Here is a 21,478-nt window from a genome sequence, read left to right on the forward strand (position 1 = left end):
TAATCATGACAAATATTCACTGCAAAATTAGGAAAAACTGCACAATACCATCCTCCTTACGCATTTTTCAAAATAACACATACACATAAACCATGTACACGCCGACTTATTTTTACTTAAAAAAACATCCCAGAATTGCACAAAAATGGCATTGCGCACACTCTTCACTATATCCATGTACACTGCTTTTTTCTCATAAATTACAAAAATTTCACGAAAATACATGACAATTTTCTCAATCTTTAAACCCGGTAAAAAGAACATATGTGAAATTACCTGATCGCGAAAAAGTATTTACCCTTTACAAATATGAACATTTCCACATATAAAATAAATAAAATATCCAAAAACTTTTACCTCTAAATCATCTATTACATTATACACGTCACCAACGAATTCATACAGCAAGCATTACAAATACTTAGTATCAAATATTTAAATTATTTCCATTCACGTTTATTTCAACTTAAACGTATACCAAATTCCTACAAGCATAAAATTCACAAAATAACTATCATTTCATTAAAATATCACTAAACCATGTACACGTCGACTTATTTTTACTTAAAAAGATCCCAGAATTGCACAAAAATGGCATTGCGCACACTCTTCACTATATCCATGTACACTGCTTTTTTCTCATAAATTACAAAAATTTCACGAAAATACATGACAATTTTCTCAATCTTTAAACCCGGTAAAAAGAACATATATGAAATTACATGATCGCGAAAAAGTATTTACCCTTTACAAATATCAACATTTCCACATATAAAATAAATAGAATATCCAAAAACTTTTACCTCTAAATCATCTATTACATTATACACGTCACCAACGAATTCATACCTCAAGCATTACAAATACTTAATATCAAATATTTAAATTATTTCCATGCACGTTTATTTCAACTTAAACGTATACCAAATTCCTACAAACATAAAATTCACAAAATAACTATCATTTCATTAAAATATAATTAAATTCAAAAACACTACTTAAAATATAAATGAGCACATACATTAAATTAATAAAAATTACCTTACAATCCTAATTACTTTAAACTAAATCATTGCTAATAACAATTTTCCCAATAAAACCAAATTCCTTTCCACCTTACATTTACAACAATGCATAAAAATAATATCCTCAAATAATTAAAAATACTAACTTACCTAATCTTCTTCAGAATCTTGATTACGTGGCGGATACACTTTTCTTCCTTCTGTTTCAGAATCTTTAAAATCATACTTATCTTTCAAAGCAAGATACCAGGTAAAATAAATAACATAATAAAACATCTTTATTTCTCTCTCGCACAACCTTAAAAAACATTTATTACTATCCTTTTCAATACCACTAAATACCCATTTCGAATTCACTTTAGTTACGGCCATGGGATCCAAAAATTCACAAACACTATTTCACACAACACAGAATAAAGCCAAATACAAAATTGCCAGATTTTTTCCCGATTAAAGAACAGTAATTCGTCCATTAATATCACATGACATATCCCATGATCTCTCATTTCCCTCACACAAAATAATGCGTAATCAGAACTGAATACTACTCACATTCTTAACAAAGTCTAACTAACCTAATCTTCTTCCGAATCTTCCTTACATGGTGGATACACTTTTATTATGGATTCAATAAAATTACTGAACGATTTTTTTTCCGAATTTGATAGAATTTGATAAAAAAAAAATTCTCTTTATCACATCTACAATTCACTTTAGACAGCGCCATACAATCCCAAAATTATTCAACCCTACTTCACACAACACACAATGAAGCTTAATACAAAATAATATACATCCACAGATACTTGTCCAAATTCCCCCCTTTTCCGATTAAAGAACCGTAATTTGTCCATTAATATCACATGACATATCCCATGATCTCTCATTTCCCCCACACAAAATAATGTGTAATCGGAACTGAGTACTGCTCACATTATTACCAAAGTCCCAGGTAGTAACCTTTATCGCCTCCAAACTACCAGTTACCATATTGTAAAGATCAACCGCGATCTTTACTGATGCGTGGATGGGACGCCCGGCTGTAAAAGACATTCTTAGGGAATGCGTATATGGGACATCTGTCCTGAAAGGGTTAAAGCTAAAGATTGACAGCAATATTTGGAAATAAAATCCTGTTGATCTTAAGCTGCTGTTGATAATGTAAAATAGAAAGCTGAAAAATATGAAATGTACGATGATGATGCGAATGTTGTTGCTAGAGCAATATTTTCTATATTGGTTGTGTCCATTGTTAGCAGCACCGAACTCTCCTCACATGTGTTTGATATTTCAACTTCAATGTTTTCAATCAATGTTTTTTAAGTTATCCATTTTTCACCTGAAGCCAAAAAATGATAGCATAATTAAAAGAAGTCAAATAATGTCACTTTCCAATAACAGCCAAACAATACCAACTGACATGTACGTAACAATTTTTATTCATTCAACAAACTAATAAATAATTAATTACTGGACTCTTAATCATATAATTACAATTAATTACCCAATATTGTATTAATAGCAAATGAGAAAAAAATTGCTCCAAAACTGTTCATATAGTTTTATCGAGCAATTTGTATTTGGTTAAACTGTTCACTCAATCAAACAAATAAGAACTTTTTCGAAATATATGAAGAACAACAAACAGCACTGCATTAGGCTGCTGATCATACGGAATATTTTTTTGCAGAATATGTTGTTATAGCTATTGAAGCCATGCTAATTTGATGTTGATTTGAATTAGCCATGCTAATTCAAACCACAGAACTTTTATAGCTGGATATAAACTATAAGAGCACGTACAGGAGATTGTGAAAATTTATTACATTGCCCCATACTTAAAAGGATTGCCCGGTGGTACAGTAGTTGCACCACAGGTCCAGGGTTGGATCCCCGAGCTGTGCAAGGTCAACTCAACCTTTCATCCCTTGAATGGGTCAATAAAATGAGTACCAAGTTCGATTGGAGACTTAACACCAGGGGATCCTGCAACAAGCTGACCACTTGCCCAGGGTATATGCTGATGCACTCCGGGGCTGAAGGTCAAGAAAGCAGATTTCGAGGCACTGCAGGCCATGATCCAGCAAGGCTGTTGCCCCACTGAGTTTAGTTTACACTTAAATGGAGATTAGGTACAAGACGCAGCCTTTTAACCCTCCGAGCGTTACGGGTTTAGCGCTGAAATTTCAAAGTTCCTCAAAATGTCATGAGTAAGTGGTATTTGCTTGATTTTAATTAAAAGACTTCTCTCTCACTTTGTACCTTGATTCCTTCTCTTTCAATATACATCCAAACCAAAATCGAATATGTTAAAAGCTGGCAGAAATTTTCATGTGTAATGAATAAAGAAACTAGCCTTCTGTGCAGAATTTTCTGGCCATAATGCTAAGAGGGTTAAATCCAGATATTGACAAACTCTTGTCCACCACATTTTATAGCATACTATATTGTATCAGATACCACTGTAGAGCGATTAGATTTTTAAGGCTGAGAAACATGAAAAATCTGCCATGTCTTCACCAGGATTCAAATTACAGATTTCCCAGTTGTTAGCTGGACATACAAACTACTTACATCACAAAACCACACATAAAAGGAATGCAAAAACTCATTAGAGTGTACATTATTAAATGTTGGTACACACTTTCTCAATAATTTGTTACAGGTATTAACAGGTTAAGTAATTTTTTTAATGGCAGAGCATCAACAACATTTATTTTTGAATGAATGCTTTATGGACTACAGTATTTTGACTAGGATTAGGATTATTCAATTATGGCAAAGCACACGAGGGTTATCTGCCTAATGGGAGGGATGCCTTCGTGGAGGACTTTCTAAGGGAACTGGCTCATATACATGTTACACATGGGGAAAACCACGAAAACGTCCATGCAGCCAGCCTGTTCGCGGGATTTGAACTTTGGACCAAACTACCAGTGTTCAGCGTCTTTACTGCTCGGCCGCTGGTGGGCCCAGTATTTTGACTATAAACTAAAAAGGTAAATTAAAAACATTTCAAAAAGAAAAGCAAAGTCAAATACCATTTCAAATATACAGTTTCATCCTGTTCACAAGTCAACTTGTGAGCATGCTTTGCTCCATCAATAACATGAGCACCATCTCTTGGTCTTACGGGAAGCCTTTCAAGTTGGCAATCTTAAAGAAAAAAAAAAAAAAAAAATCTTTTGTTAAAATACGAAGTAAAATAATAAATTTACATAACAACAAGGGGGGAACTCAAATTTAACCGCCCATTACATAATATGACAAAACTTTCACATAAGCCTTATTTGTTCCTTAACCCGGGAGCACAGGCGCGCACTCGAGTTACACGAGCATACGCCCTGGGTCCTAAAGACCCAGCTCATGTTTTTTGAAGAAAAAACTGTTACTTTTCAGGTAAAAGTATTACATTTATACCAAAATATTATAATCAAACTTTAAAAATATGAAAATTAAAATTAAATTTTAATTTCTATAATATTTTTTATCAAATAAAAATTTTTAAAGGAATAGAAAAAAACGTATTATATTAATAAAGAATTTATTAGGAAATCATTATATTATTATTCAGGTTTATTAGGAATATACTGCTTGAAAGAACATCTTCCTCAGAAAGCTTCAAGTTTTTCATCAATTGTTATGAGCTCACCGACAGTGTAATATTTCTGGCAGTTATTCACAAACTTTTCAAAAAACTCTCTAATAGGTGCAAGTTTATCTGATCCTTTCTTGACGATGTGAGTTCCTATGTCATCAAAACACAAGCATCTTAACCCCTTAACTGCCGCGGGCATATATATACGCCTTGCTCAGCCGATGCGTTAACTGCCCCAGATGCGCAGCCGATGCGTTAACTTTGCGAATAATTTTAGGTGTAGCAGCGCAAAGCAAATGATAGCAGTTTGGAAGGGCGTATATATACGCCTGGGGCAGTTAACGCATCAGCTGAGCAAGGCGTATATATACGCCCGCGGCAGTTAAGGGGTTAATAAAAAAAAAAAAAAAAAAAAGTTTGTAGGACATAGTTTTGTAAAAAATTTTCAAGCCGGTTCCGTCTGTTACCCATAGATCCTGCACATTTACATAAGATGACTTACATCACAAAAATATAAACGATCTATAAAAGCGCGAATTTCAATTAAAGTTGTGTGACCAGCATCTCTCTTTGAAAGCTGTCAGAAATAGATGGAATATATATATTTGTACGCCTGACGACGTTCAGCAACATTTGTTCACTTAGTAAAAGTTCCCACGATTCATTTGGAGTCTGCACATATTTTGCCTTAGCGATGTTTCCAGGCAATTAGTAATAATATTATGAGTAGGAGTTTTAACATCAGCTTTAGGCTTTTCTTTTGAATAACTTTCATTATTAGTTTCTTCAATGAAGTCTTCAACAGTTCATATATCTAATAATTTTTGCAAATGTAACATTTCTTCCTTATAGGATAAATTACGTGACATATTTGCAGCTTTCTGTGCTACCACAAATGAACTACCTTACAGAATGCTAATAGGCGCGCTGGATCTGAAAGACCCGATCCTGTCAAAACAAAACTTCGAATCAAATTTCCAGCGAAAAATTTCAGGAACATAAAGACGATGGCCTTGAAGGAGACTACACTGAACCACAACCGTTTGGGGAAAATAGGAATGCTTTTAGAAAGGTTTTTTAATCCGACGGGTCCATTGGACCTAACGCCCGCGAGTTAAAGGATATACGGTACTTTTCCGTTTTGCCGCTCGCAAGCGATAAAGTCGCCAATGATGGTACAACCGATGGTAAACGGAATATTCTCGCTGGTAACCTTTTAAGCCTCATTTTCAAAACAAGTCGCAGCTTTTTCTTATCAGATTGATTGTTTCTTTCAATACTGGCATATAATTACATAGAATTTTTATCAGATAGTTCAGTTTTATGTCTAAGGCCATTTTCAGTAATAAAGTCAATTAGGATGCAATCACAGCACTTACCCGAAGCCGAAAATATAGAAAAGGTAAAGTCAAGGGTTAAATTCATCAATTCTAACGAGAATGCATTAGCGAAGTAAAGCACTGCAGTGTTACATAATTTCTGAGTAAGCTATTCGTACGAATTGAAACATTTCTTGCATTTAAACTTGTATTCCAAATTAAGATTTAACTTGAAATTAATGTAGATAATTACTGAGAGCATTAGATTTTTGTAGAGTAATTTACGTGAGATGGCTTTTTATAAAATTTTAAGCGATAGTAAAATGTTTATGTCTTCAAAAAAAGAATTCTTAGAACTAAAATTTTTTTAATATTTTTTATGTGTATACTGTATGTTGTCGCCAATAAAGTCTACTTGGCGAGATTTGCGCCGGCGAAACGGAAAAGTACCGGATATACTTATATACCTCCTTTCTTTCAAATGATTAGTTTAAACAGAATTTAAGCAGGCTCAAGACTGTTTTGATAAACGCCGTAACTTACCCAATATTAAAGCCATATTACCACATAAACAATAATATACATTTAGAGGCTTATCTTCGTTATACTCTTCTTGATCTTTAGTGTCAGAGCAAACAATACTCCTAGATACTACTTTAGGCATCTTAAACCTTAATGTCAAAATTTAGACCAAACAATTTCTTCCGTCGCAGAAAGAACTATACAATATACAGAAATATTTTGGTGCACTTGTAAAATAAGTTTTTTAGCGAAAACATAGGAAAATATGGATTGTTTTGATTTAAAAAAAAAGAAAAAAAATTACTAGTAAAAGAAACGCAACATACTAATAAAAATTGTTCAGATCTAAATAAACTTAACTAAGTTTCTTTTTAAGGTTTGATTATATTTAGAAATATAGTACCTTGATCATATATTGTTTCCATAAATTAGTAATACTAATACAAATTAGTATTATTGTACATACAATATTAACAAAAAATAGCAGAAATAAATTTAATGACTCGATTGCAAACATCTGTTTTTAAAGTATGTTTATGCATATTAAATATTCGAAAACCTATATTGATTTATAACATAACGAAAATATAATATGATCTCTGTAGAATAAGTAATTTCGTTATACTATCGAGATAAGTCTAAATTATTAAGAAAATGGGAAACTTGAAAGAAATTCTTTTGACAAGTTATATAATTTTTGAGTTTGAATTACTTGAAGTTTTTGTATAGACACAGTAACTTTAACTGTAGTTTTGTGATGTATTAAATTTAAATCGGCGTCGTAATCAGAATCTTGCAATATGTGGTTGTGCATGATATGTACTCCAAACAAAAGTCCTTAACTTTCGGCCATTATGCTCCTAATGATAAGGTATACGAAATTTTCATTATAATATTAATATAATTTTACATTTTCGGTAGCTGAGTCTGCATTTTCGTTATCGATTGTTGTAATGGATGTCGAACTTTATCTTATAGGTGCTTAACAAGAAGATACCCGAAAATCCTAAGTATAAACATGTAAAGCCTGCGATTGATACCGGTGAGTGATAATTCTCAACATTGGCTTGTTCTAAAAACATGATTGCAAAAACTGTTGGGTTGCAAAACTTGTTTAAGAAATTCATTGTTTTGTTATTTTTACGAGTACAATGAACTGCTCTATATATTAGTGAATAATCTTCCGTAAAATAACAGTTAATGAGGTAGTTTTGGGGAGGTAGAAGTTTCTGAGTTGCGTTGTTTACATGTATGTTACATTGTTATGAACTTTCAGACACGTCTTTAAGTGTTATCTTTCACTTCAGAGTTTGTAAGCAGGGCAATAAATTTATTGGGGAAAAGTGCAGAATCACTCACTGTTTGGCGCGTTTTTAAGAATTGCACATACTCTGTATCCATGTATACATCGACCTATTTTCACTTCAAAAATCTTCCCAGAATTGCACAAAAATGGCATTGCACACTCCCTTGACTTCATCCATTTACACATAGACCTATTTTCACTTAAAAAGTCAAGGAAAATTGACAAAAATCCAATTCTTCTTACTCTTGTAAAAAGTGGCAAACAAATAAGTGGGCGATTCTGCACTTTACCCATTTTTGATCCAGCAAGCCCATATAAACTATGTTGCACATTGAAATGTTTTAGGAAGCACTTCTGCAGAGAACCCGGTAAATGTAAACATTGCCAACTTTAGCGATAATAGTTCAAACCTGGTAACCTATCGTATTCATTCTATTTGCTTGTTTGAAGGTTGCAACCATTCCTCTTGCATTCGTTTTGTTGAATTATCACTGTCGTTGTTCGCATTTGGAGATTTATATTCTTCTGTTATTTATTATTATTTTTTCTGATTTTTCACATTATTTTTTCTGAATTTTTTAACAACGAATAGATAGAAATATTTTCATATAATTAAAGAAGTTTTCGTCGATAGATGCCGGTTCTCGAATCCAATTTTTATGGCGTAAAATTTTAACAAGATACTATATTGTTAATGCTTTTCTAACAATAACCTTTCAGAGGATGGCAGGTGCGACATGAATAGCTGATTAAATTGAAATAAAAAATATTATTGATTATCTAAGATGACAGAGTAGTTTGATACATCCCCATGGTCATCAAAGTTAGCAAACCACTGCTGGTGTAAGGAATACAGTTCAGATAACTCTTGAAAAATAATAAAATGTGTAAAGTTTTAGTTTTATTAATAATGCTACTGAAGAAAATTTGATTACTGTTGAAGGTTATTTGTATTGTGAAATATATTATGAAAAAGAAATTATTTTTGTATATCACGTTTTTCCGGTTAGTTTTACATCTACATGTTTATTATCTGTGAATTTTTACTACCATATGCTTAATATATTGTTTTATCTGCTAACTTGAATTTACATGCACTAAAAATCACGTTTACAGCTCGGCTCATCAAGGATGAGCCGCGAGCTTGGCGAGTAAAAATTGCAACGCCGCCAATGGGTTCTCTGCAGATGAAAACCCATGTTTTATTCTTTTATTTGTTATGAGGGCTTATTTAATTAAAAGTGTTGAGGCTCCTGTCCATCTGATGCAGAGAAGGACAGGGATTTCTTTTCTCTCAATGCAGCTATTATGTTTTTTATAAGAAATTTGGTACAAAGTAATAGTTGGAAATGAGGTCCATTATAGTAAGTAAAGTGAATTTAATCCTTAGTGCTCCGTTGGCTCCACTATGGGGCCATCCAGCATTTATTCTGGGTAAAATCCTAGATACGGTGCAGCCTTGGCGCGATTTTGAAGCTTATCGCCAACACCAAAAATGACCCAAAGAACGTCTATGTATATACTATACTATACACTATATAACTATATGCATAGTATATACTATGTATAACTATATATATTCTTTGAATAACCCGTTTCCTACTCATCGTATACGTCCCGTTTTTACTGCTTATCATAAAGTCGCCAAATCCCGTGTGCACCGGATACTAGGATTAAACCCTATTCTGCAGCTCCATAGGCTCTGCTACAGAGCCAATGTTTTTAGCTTTGTTGGCTCTACTATGGGGCCATCTGGCATTTGTTCCGCAGCTCCGTTGGGTAGCCAAATGCTTTTAGCTTGATTACGCTTAAGATGCTGGGGAATCGTCGGCGTTGGCAATTCTTATCTGTACTTAAAACTTGCTCAGTCTCTGTACTGTCACAATTAAACCATTTTTTGACCTTTTTTATGGTTAGCCAACATGGAGAAAAATAATTATTGCGATGAGAATTGTTGAGTGGTAGTGAAGACATGCTTGATTTTCAAGTTTTAGAAGATATTGTAAAAGACAATGTTGATTTTTAATTCTGACACTTCAAGTTGTGGTCCCGAAATTATACTACCAAAGAGACGATGAATGAGAATTATTGAAAGTGAAGATGAAGATTCGTAGGATGACTTCGATGCGACACTTGCCCATGTAAACCCAGAGTGCACATGGGAGATTCTTTCTAAAGATATCACACCATAGTGAATCACAAAATTTAAAATTTATCTTTCATTTGCAAGAAGAAAGTGCATATATATAAAATTAAAAACATTCACAAGCATGTATAATTCTTCTTACTTAAAATAAGACCCGTTTCACTCGTTCCGCTGCAAAAATGAGCCGGAGTTTCTGGTAGGCAGTGGTACAAAAATGTGCAGAGCACTAAGGGTTAAGAGAAAGTTTCAAAAGTTGCTCTTTAAACCATTTTAATGTGTAATGAGAATGATTTGTCATATTATGTAGGTCACTCTGAAATATTTGCAATTCGTGCCGACGATAAGTGACCGAGAAAATTAATAGTTAGATTTGAAAATAGGAACTATTTGAGCACAGCAGACTTTTATTTACTGGCCAATTGCAAGTAGTTTAGCATAAAATAAATTTTAGGCAGAAGGAAAAAGGGAGTTGATGCGAGAACATTATCGCCCTATAATTTTGTATGATTTTAAAGTGGAATTAAATCAAGAATACTTTCAATGCCTACAGTTAGCATTTGGAAATGAAGGTCCATCATGTGCTACTGAATGCAGATGGTTTACAGAATTTAACAGAGGTCATAACTCTCTTCAGGATGAAGGACACACAGGAAGGCCATTGTCAGCTGTAATCCTGGATAATGTGTCTGCCGTACAGAAAATGTTAATTGAAGATAATCGCTGCACCTGCCAAATGATACAGAAGTAACTTAACATTGGATCTGTCACTATACATAAAATTATTTATAAGGACTTGCATAGAAAAAACTAGTTTGTCATTGGGTTTCCCATAATTATTTAACAAAGTGCCAAAAAAGAGGAATGTATCAGAATCAGTAAAGAAACCCTTAACTTACTTAAAGAGGCTGACCACTGCATTATTTCTATAATCTTAACTGGTGATGAAATGTATGTACCATTTTTTGATGTTCCAACAGGTCAAGAAAGTAAAGTGTGGGTCTTTGAAGATGGTCCCATGTCCACAATGGTGAAAAGACATTGTGCCATGAAAAAAAGTGATGTATACTGTTGTCTTCAGAAGTACAAGACTGTTCAAAGCCATCAAGCTGGAAAGACAGAATACAATCACAGATAACTGGTACACTACTAATTCTTCAGGAAGTGAATGTTAGAGGAATCATGTTCCACCATGACAATGCATCATCTCATTCAGCAGTATTGACATCAGAGTGACAGAACATCCACAATATTCACCTCATTGTGTGACTTTTGGCTATTTCTTAAATCTAAAAAAGAAACTTACGAGGACGTTGTTTTCATTCCGAAGATGAGATTAATGAGGCTATAACTGTATTTTTTCATTGATTCCAATAAATGAATGGCTTTGAGGCATTTAGTCTTTGGAACATTTTCCTACAGAAGTGCATTGATGCTGGAAAAGATTTCTTTGTAAACTCCTAAAATTTCATAAGCATGACTTTAAAAATCTGAAAAATTACAGAGTGACCCTCATATATTCTAAGATTATTAGCATTTTTGTGTATTTTACTGCAGAAAGTTTTTCAAGTCCCAGATAGTTAAAGTGTCTGCAAATAAAAAATCTTAAATGGATTATTCTGGACTGAATATATATGGAATTAGATAATCAGGATTAAAATCCTACCGAAAACATAGCTGATATCTCATGTTTCTCAGTTTTATAAATAAAGCAGCAAATTTCGCTGTTTCCCACACCATCATCTGGAGAAACCTGCATTCAAATGACTTGTATCCATACCCCAGCAGCAGGTACAGCAATGGCTTCCTGCTGATTGTGGTCAGCAAGTTGCATTTGCTGAATTCTAGAAGTAGAAGTGTGTGACAGAATCCCATTTTTCAGCTGCTGCCCTGTTCACTGATGAGGCACACTTTGGCAGAGAAGGCTGCCACACATCTGTGGACAATGGACAATCTCAGGAGTACTTGAGCATATGCTGCACATTGGTTTTCCATCAATGTTTGGTTGGGCATTGCTAAAAGAACCACCTAATAATCCCATATCTTGTGCCTGTTAGTCAGGATGCATTATTATTTTTTGGATTAGATTTTCATGGAAGAAGTCTTGACTGGATCGTTATTTGAGGAAAGCATCCAGCAGCTGCTATGCAATGATGTGTGGTTCCAACATGATGGCACCCTAACTAATTTTTTTCTTTTCATTTAGCAACACTTTAATTCAGCATTTGGTGGTCCTATTCATTGGCATACACATTCGTAGAACCTGTCCTGCCGAGATTTCTTTCTCTAATGTTACCAAAAAAGCCAAACAAACACTGGTAGTATGAATCATCCTTACTCAGTGAAAAGGGTCTTGTCACACACATTAGTAAAGTTATTGTGATCATCCATGAGACCTCTGGTATATTAAAAAAAAATCTGAGATTCTATGCTACATTGATGCCACACTTATATTCATAGTTGGTGGCTGTAACTTCAGATCGTTACTGGGACTTCTGATTATTCAATACTGAATGATTTACTGATGTCTTATTATTCATGTGACTCTCTCTTTCATTTCTTGTTTTCTGCTCTATACATGAGGATTGTTTCCACCCCTGCATTGCTGTGTAATTCCAAATTGTCTTTAAGTAACCTACCCCTCTCTTAAATTTGTACATGCTTAAGCAAATCATCCTGTATATATATCCCCGATGCATTGACCTTCAAGTAATGATCGGCAGATTGAAATCCTGTTATGGTGATATTCCAAATTTTTCTTTTGATCTATAATTTTGTTATATATTTAAAATGACCAGACATATTCTTTCTGATAAAGTTATAGATGGTTATCCTTAGCAGGTTTCTAAAGCTAGGATTCTTCACTTATTTCAGGAGGCATTTCAAGAGCAATTTTGTGTCCTATCTCTTAATAAAGGAAGAAGGTATCTGTATTTTTTTAAACAAGATTTTAGTGTTTGCTTTCAAGACATTGAAAACTTGAATATGCCTACAGGGCTAGTAAAACAGTTGCTGAACTGCAATATATCTGATCTTGTTATTATAATGCAGTAAGAGTTGTTTGCATTTGAAAGAGGATGTTCAAGTACAGGTCTTATTCAAAAACACATATTTGCAGTATGTTTGGGAATTTAAAAGTTATCGAGAAAAATATCTCAAAATAAGAGTTGTTATCAAGTCAACATTATTCACTTTTCCCATTTCTTACCTAATGGAAGCAGGCTTTAGTTAAGTCAGTAATTTTCTATGTAAAACAAAAAACAGGCTTTCTAAATATTTTTGAATAAGGTAATTTAAGAATTAAGTAATTTTATGCCAAATATTAAAGAAATTGTATCAATACATTAAATGCAGCCATCATAAATAAAATTGAACTTTTATGCATTTAGAATCTGTGATTTTATTTCTGAAACTTGGTTATATTTGTAAAGTTATAATTAATAAAAAAATTATAGAACATAAATCTAATGAACCCTTTTTTAAACTCTTGTTCATATTCTTAATCTAATTGTTATCATTAAGTTATTTATATGGAATTACTTGTACATGATTATATGATCATGTTATTTACCTGTATATTATAGAGAAAAGTATAAAGGGTTGATGAAAAAAAAAACATTCTTTAAGAGTATAGTTGGTACAAGAAGAGGGTTGAGAGTTCCTGGTTTTAGTGATAATAAACCAAACATAAACTCTTCAAGTTCTGTTCACTTTGTCTTTTCTTTTTTTTTTATTGATGAAAATGTACGCTGCTAAAAAAAAAAAAAAAAAAAAAAGGTCAGTACTATATCTCCTGTTCTACTGGGCTGATTGACAAAATTCAAACTGGGTTTTTCATGTCTCGAAAGCATGACTTAGGATATATATTAGATTTATATATAGCACTATTCGAACATAGGTATTTTGACACAAAATTGGACCTTTTTCTGAAATAACATACCAATTTTTTTCCATATTTCGGTTCTACGACTCAAATTATGCCAGAATACCAAGTTTTGTAAAAACTGCACGAGTAGTTTTTAAAATATTAGCTCTCAAAATTTTAGCTCCTCAATGTTAATTGAATTTGGCAAATATTTATTAATATCTCTTTTTTTTAATTAAACTTTTATTATTTTTCCTTTCACATTTAAAAATTTAGGTTCATTCCAAATTTTACCTGTTTTTTGTGTTTTATTTTTTAAATTTCTGTTTTTAAATAATTTGTATAAATTTTTTGAAAAAAATTTTGAATTATATTCTATAAAATTTTTACCATCATCTTAAAGTAGATGTATTTTTAAGCATACCTGCAAAAAATTAGACTTTTTTATTCAAAATTTTCTAAGATATACATGAATTCACATATTTTCGCATTTTGAAATTTGGTATCTTTTTTTTTTTGAGCGATAATAATGCCAAATGTGGTTTATGGATTTTTGTTACAGTGAATTGCCACAGCTATGTTTAACCTTAAATTTCAAATAAAATTTTATGGAGAATTAATTATACAAAATTTTTTCCCTCAATGATGCATAATAAATATTTATTAATACTATATAAAAAGCTATTTTTTTAAATTATAGATGATATTGTTCAAATTTTTAACTATTTTTAAAAATTTCTTTCTTTCCCTTTTTAAAAAAATATTTGTAAAAGTAAATTTTTATCTCCGGCGTTTTATCGTCTGCTTTTTTCCTTTAACTTCGTTTAAACCGAATTGTCTAAAACTAAGAACATCCTTTTGATGTTTATTTGAATATTATGAAAATATTTTATGATATTAACTGCATAATTTATTTCGAAACAAGCTGTTGCTTATGAAGTGGCTGATACTATCATCCATATTTTTATAGAACATAAGATTTAGAATAATCATTTTGGTAAAAGTATAGTTTAGGGTACCCCTTGGCGAAACTTGGCGATTTTTGGTGGTACATGGATACCGATTTTGTACAATTCTTTGACTCATTATTTTGGCTTGCGAAGCGGCGATTTTTGCTGAAACTATTACGCAAACTCGGTATCCATGTACACATCGATTTATTTTCACTTAAAAAAAAAAATCCCCAAATTGCACAAAAATGGCATTGCGCACTCTTTTGACTTTATCCATGTACACATCGATATATTTTCACTTAAAAAGTTAATAATTATTATATAAGTTAACTGTCATATAATTATTAATACTGTTAAGTGAATCTAGCGCCAGAGTGTCGCTATGGTAAATAAATACTAGAGTGAATTTTAAAGAATGCATTTATTCTATTGTGGAATTGTATCTAATTGGAGCACCAAATTCTACAATATAGGCAAACAAAAAATACATAATCTCAATAAAATACACTTTAAACCAAACAATAAAATAACATAAAAAAGGAAAAACCTGTTATACATTTAAGCACTACCAAAAGTAAATATTCACTTACCATGATTTTCGAGTTCGCTTCGTACACCCAAAGCCACGTAAAAATCAAAATGTCAATCATAGTCAAATGACTTTTTTCAAACCCAGTACTCTTTCTGATCGAATGCTTCACATATTGACCATCTGAACCTTTCTTCCTACAAACCCATTCAAATCCATCTAAACGGTTTTTACGTTTGACTAGACGCATATCCTTCCTATATACAGGACACTTATAATGGCTACTAATGAAACCTTCATTTACACACCAGTCAAATAAAGTTCTTTTCCCTTTTTGCTCCAAATCGTACAGAAACTTCAAATTAAAATCTTACTACATTCGGTCATTCTACCGTCTAAAGAATCAGACCAACACACACCACAAAAACGCTTACAAAACACCTCATGATTGAAAATTTCCCAGAATCATGCACCCGATTACGTCACAATAGGGTTTCCATAACATTCAACTACTCAGGCTACCATAAATGAAACAACAACTTGGCGATAAATCAAACAACAACTTCGCCATAATACAAGGGGTACCTTAAAGTCTACTCTACCCATCATTTTTATAAAAGTCAAATTATGATATAAACATACAACCTTCTAGAGACTGAATTAATAGAAGTTCAATGGTTATGTAGAAATGATCTGCAGCTACTTAATGGTTGGATAAGTCAGCAGGTTCTGTGGACAAGTAAGAATAATTATATAAACGACACCCAACATTCTGGATTCAATTAACAACGAGAGTACGATGTTTATTAAATGAATTTAAGAAGTTTTTAAACACAAAAAATCAACTCATTTTTATCCTAAAATGTATTTTATGCATAGCGTATTTTCATTATATCCTTAAAATTCTAATTTAGAATGTAATTGTCAAGAACTGAATTCTAATCATCAGTAATATAATAAGTAATTATTACAATTATTAATAAATCCTTCTTACAAAGTAATTGCAAATATTTCAAAAAACTTTGTCTGAATGCAATTATTTTTCTATGCAAATATTTCTAATTTTATATTAAGATTGCACATGATATTATTTATTTTCACTTCAATTATTACCGTCAGCTCTAGTAGAAGTTACAAATCAATTATATTTAATTAAGGAATGACCATCTAAGTTTAGAAACAGCGTACCGTAACAGCAATTCAATTATTGGCGCCATATCTTTCATGTTACTCCCGATTGGCAAGCTACATGATTTTTAATGAGTATTCGGGTTTTGCTAATAACTTCACTTGGAAATGGCGCTTAAAGTAGGTTAGTTGGTTATTTGAACATAGAAAAAACATGGGAGCTATTTGGTTAGCATACTTTCACAGAGAACCTTTGTAAAGAGAAACTAGAAAACTATGAAAACCAACCTTGCAGCCTGGGTTAGACTTCGCAACAAACAATTAGTATTTAACAATCTTCAAATTCTAGGCAACTGGTGAGGCTACAATTTAATATTTTATTTGTAAATATTTAAAATATTGTTGTATTCTTAGACACAAAAAGCAGAATTTAAGTTTTGTTAAGTTGTTAGTAAACTACCAAGCGGTAGTGCAAATGAATATTAAATTTCTTTTGCAATAATTGTATTCACTTAATATTCATGGAATATGAGCTAAAGAAGGAATGTTCTCGGAGGATTAAAGAAGTGTTTAAATCCAGTGATATTAGGTTTATCTTACAAGCTCAGGATCAAAACGATTCTGCAATTGCCCGAGTAGTTGACTTGTAAATGGTGTGAATTAAGCAGATTACTTTTAATCTTACCTTTTTAGTCAGAAAACGTATGCCAAATGTTTTGTATTGCATGACAATGCATCTTTTCATTATTCAATAACCATTCGGAGAACCGCTTGTGTTCCGAAAATAAGTATGTGTACTCAATCGTCCTGCATGTTCTTCAATTTGTCTTCTTGTGATTTTTTTTCTTTCCTAAAAACTAAAGTTGCCTCTCAAAGGAAAGGTTTTTGACATTGAAGACACAAAAGGAGTATGACATCTACTTTTAGAAGCATGTCGAAAACAGATCTCTACTAGCCTTCTCTTCCATTACATGCTGTGCATTCAGACAAAAAGTTGCATCAGCGTAAATTCTATAGTCTATTTTTATTACATTCTGATTACTTTACTAACATACAGTGAATATATACTAAATCTTTTACTTCAGCTTCAGTAATTCGGAATTTTTGACGGAACTAGGACTTAGAAGATAAGTCAAATTGAATATTTTGATAATCCAATAAATTGAAGGTCGAAGTTTCAGTATTTTATTTTCGGAGGGAGGGGAAATTTTTTCAGTTTTGGTCCATTATCCTAAGTATATTTGCTTCGATTCTTTATTTTATCCATAAAAGTGAATATCTTATACATGGCATACATATAACGCATAGCTTCAAATTAAAATTTAATAATATACAGGGTGGTTATAATTTAAGTTCCATTTTGAAACGGTCATAAAAGGAAAACTACTGGATCAAATGTTATCAAACTTGGTAACCGTGTAAAGGAGGTCATGGGAACTTATTTTCCTCGAAAAAAAGAAAGTTCGGAAGAAATGAAGTAGAATGACAGCTAGTTTCATAACTGAACCATTTTTTTTCTGAAGAGCAGTCGACAGCTGGACCACTGTGATTGCAGCTCGTTTAGAATCAATGTTAAAATATTTCATGATACATGAACTGCAGTAACATGGCATTTTAGATACTATGATTTTTATGCAGGGCTTGGCACCACCTCACATGTGTCGCGCAGTTACTTAGGCAACATTTCACGAATGAACATCTTATAGGCTGACACTTCCCCTCTTCCCACCAGACCTCAATCTCTGTGACTTTTGGCTATGGGGTTAACTCAAAAGTGCTGTTTAGGGTGATAATCTAAACAATTTGGTAGAAATGAAAAATGTGATACACCAACATGCCTGTAACATTCCTTTTGATATGCTAAGAGCTGATGAAAATGCAGTAACAGGATTTAACTTGCTTTTGGAAAATGCTGGACGCTACATTGAACATGCTTTGTAACATGTTTCGGAAAAGATTAAACACATTTTAAACCAATGTTTTCATGTCTTATTTCATTTAACAATATTGTATATAGCGCCATTTTTCCCTGGTGGTGAGTTTTTGAGCTCTTTTTTTTTCCCGCGGAAAATAAATTCCCATAACCTCCTTTACACGATTCCCAAGTTCGATAACCATTTGGTCCAGTAGTTTTCCTTTTATAACCATTTCAAAGCGGAACTTTAATTATAACCACCACGTAAATTAAACTTTAGAAGTTTGACCATTTGGTTCAAGTCCCAGCTTTAAAAAAATATATATAAATAAAAATTTTTATATTAATCCTCTTAGAAATAATGTTTAAAGAAGCTAATTTTTCTCTCACGTGACAGATTGCATAAAAAACATAATCTTTAATATGATTTAGATTGCTTCAGCCGATATAAGAATCAGGTCACTCGGTGGTACAGAATAAACACTGCTGGACTGTTTTATTTCTTTGTCATTTAAAAAAAATCTGATGTGTACACCACATGACTTCCTTGTACAGAATATTAAATTATATGCATTTTTTCTTGCATTTCATTTAAACTTATTGGATTGAATTAAATCTACTTCGCCGACAGCGCATAAACCACAATAGAATAAATGCATTCTTTAAAATTCACTCTAGTATTTATTTACCATAGCGACACTCTGGCGCTAGATTCACTTAACAGTATTAATAATTATATGACAGTTAACTTATATAATAATTATTTAACGGAAACTGAATTAACTGTCATGTAATCCAATAATTATATAACAGTTAACTTATATATTTCGTTCATATTATAACTCATAATGCACAAAATTTATATCATTTAAAGAATAGAATTATCTAATCGTTGCCACATGTTTTATTCAAATACTATAATAAAGCTAGAATGATGTATAAAAGAAATTAAGCAAACAAAACAAAAAAGAAACAGTTTTTCACAGACGATTGAGTATTTCTCATTTAATTAATTCAGTTCTCACTTCGCGAAAAGGCAAAAATGCATAAAAACTCAAAATATCTATATTAAAAATTACGAAGTAAATCTTAAACACTTATTTCCTCGAAAAAATTCCAGAAAGAATTAAGCATGATTTAATTGCCAATAATAAATGAATGCGTTACCTTTGTTGTTGCGAAGCTAAGTTTCTCTAGATTGGCAACAAATCCACAAGTCTCTGTTTCAAATGTAAACATCAATGGCCGCCATATAAAAAAGGCTCAGGGGCACTTAGACAACTTTAAAATTGTTGATAATTCTCAAAACATTGCATACAGATTTACTAAAGGCATAAAAATCTTAACCGGAAGATAAAAACAACATAATACAATCATTTTTAAAGCAAAAAATGTACAATTTACAAACATATAAGAGTAAAGAAACTCAGATCACTGAGCCGGGTAACAGAGTGGATATATATATAAATATATTTATATACGTTTGGTGCAGCCGATTGCAACCAAAATACGAGGTGCACATCTACATGTTATAGCAGTCCTATATACAAAATTTCAACGTTCTGAGGCTACTCGTTTTTGAGTCATGCGAGATACGTACGTACGTACATAAGTTCGTACAGACGCCACGAAAAATTCTCTTCAGAATTAATTTTAAAGCAGTTTTATAATTTTTTTGAAGGAAAAGAGTATTTTATTCTGTCCTTACCTACAGATTTCACGCAAAAACATCGCTAAATTGCATTCGATAGGGGTTAAAACGGATATTTTCGTTGAAATATGCTGCCTGAAACTTTTCGCGATTACAATACTTCCTTTTTACTTCATACAAGGAAGTAAAAAAATCTTTTAATTAAAATATTTATCCTTTAGACTTTCCTTTTCCCACTATTGCCGTGTGTAGCTTGGAGATAGCAAGCTGTATACCGGCTGTCATGAGTTAATAAGTGCACTGCTGGTATGACAAATGCATGAGTGTGTCCGGAGGACAGGATGCAAAGTGAAAGAGGGCGTGACTACTTTGTCACGTGAGGCTATAGCAGCGTCTGGTAGGCTGGAGAGATGCTGGTCCAAGTTTCAAGAACAATGTGCATTTTTACAAATATTCAGTTCATAAACACATCAAAGTGCATTTTTTTCACAATTAGAATGACTATATACAAAATAAAATACGTATTTACAAAGTAGAATTACGCAGGGAGTCCAGCAGAAGCAGTCAAAGATATCTCTTAGTAGAGGTCTTCTGATTGGTTATTGAGACGTGTATGCGAAAATCATGAAAAATTTGCTATTTACAAAATATTCAATTGTAGAGACATAAAAAACATATTTTTCCTGTAAACTAGAATTTGAAATAAATAAAATAAAAGAAATTTGAAACCAATAGGAGCAGTGAGAGATCTACAATAAGCAGTAGAAGACTTGAGTTCGTAGTCACGTAGGAGGTCATCCTCCCGTGCTTTGACCCCGATAGTGGCTGCTTAACTTTAAGCATTTCAGTATTACAAGTAAACACAGGATAAAAACTTAGGTTGGAAAGTTCTGATTTTCATTAAGGATAAATGCAGTAAATGTTCTAAGGTGCCTGTCTTCGTGCAATATTTCATATTCAAAGAGGTTAAATTGGCGCATATGATTGCAGTCCTGGGCTTCTCTGAAGAAATTTTGATTTTGCTTTGCGATGAACTTATCTAAGGGGTCGATCTTGAGATCCTCTTGTAGGCACTTATTTGTCACAAAATAATGAGCATTTGTGATAATCCTGAGATAGTGGTTCTGCACAACTCATAATTTATTGAGGTCAGTTTTGATGAGGGCTTCCCAGGCTGGGGAGGCATAAGTTATGATCGGTCTGATCATAGACGTGTAGATGAGCCGCTTTTTTCTTAAGTCGAGAGAGGAGTATTTACCAACAATTGGGAAGAGACATTTGATAATTTGTAAAGCTTTATCCTTGACATAATTTATGTAGTTAGTCCATGTTAAGCGATCATTTATAATCACTCCGAGGTACTTGGCATGGGGAACAATAGGAACAATTTCGTTAAATAGATAAAGTTCTCTTTTGACAGGTGTGTTCCTTTTTCTTTTGCATATGAGGAGAAGTTGAGATTTGGCTGCATTTATTTGGACTTTCCATTGCGCGCACTATCTTTCAGTGCTAGGAATAACATCT

The 21,478-nt window shown here is 32.5% G+C and overlaps 2 protein-coding genes across 4 annotated transcripts in view; one reads left to right on the forward strand and one right to left on the reverse strand.

Moving 5' to 3' along the window:
* LOC118189829 (STING ER exit protein) overlaps positions 1 to 6,694 on the reverse strand; it is a 30,735-nt gene extending 24,041 nt beyond the window's left edge. The window contains exons 1-2 of the mRNA XM_085822033.1: positions 6,486 to 6,694; positions 4,067 to 4,181 (exon numbers count right to left, since the gene is read on the reverse strand). Of these exons, the coding sequence (XP_085678159.1) occupies positions 4,067 to 4,181; positions 6,486 to 6,606 (236 nt within the window). The 5' untranslated portion in view covers positions 6,607 to 6,694. The remainder of the gene's footprint in view (positions 1 to 4,066; positions 4,182 to 6,485) is intronic.
* A 485-nt stretch (positions 6,695 to 7,179) lies between these two features.
* LOC118189828 (centrosomal protein of 41 kDa-like) overlaps positions 7,180 to 21,478 on the forward strand; it is a 64,043-nt gene continuing 49,744 nt past the window's right edge. Inside the window, exons 1-2 of one of the 3 annotated variants that reach the window (XM_085822036.1) lie at positions 7,180 to 7,335; positions 7,443 to 7,506. In XM_085822036.1, the coding sequence (XP_085678162.1) occupies positions 7,282 to 7,335; positions 7,443 to 7,506 (118 nt within the window). In that variant the 5' untranslated portion in view covers positions 7,180 to 7,281. The remainder of the gene's footprint in view (positions 7,336 to 7,442; positions 7,507 to 21,478) is intronic. The other 2 variants (XM_085822035.1, XM_085822037.1) reach the window with 2 other exon arrangements.

This window comes from Stegodyphus dumicola, chromosome 8 (genome assembly GCF_044657685.1).
Source record: "Stegodyphus dumicola isolate Sdum_Otavi_A_Nest chromosome 8, ASM4465768v1".
Classification (NCBI taxonomy): domain Eukaryota; kingdom Metazoa; phylum Arthropoda; class Arachnida; order Araneae; family Eresidae; genus Stegodyphus; species Stegodyphus dumicola.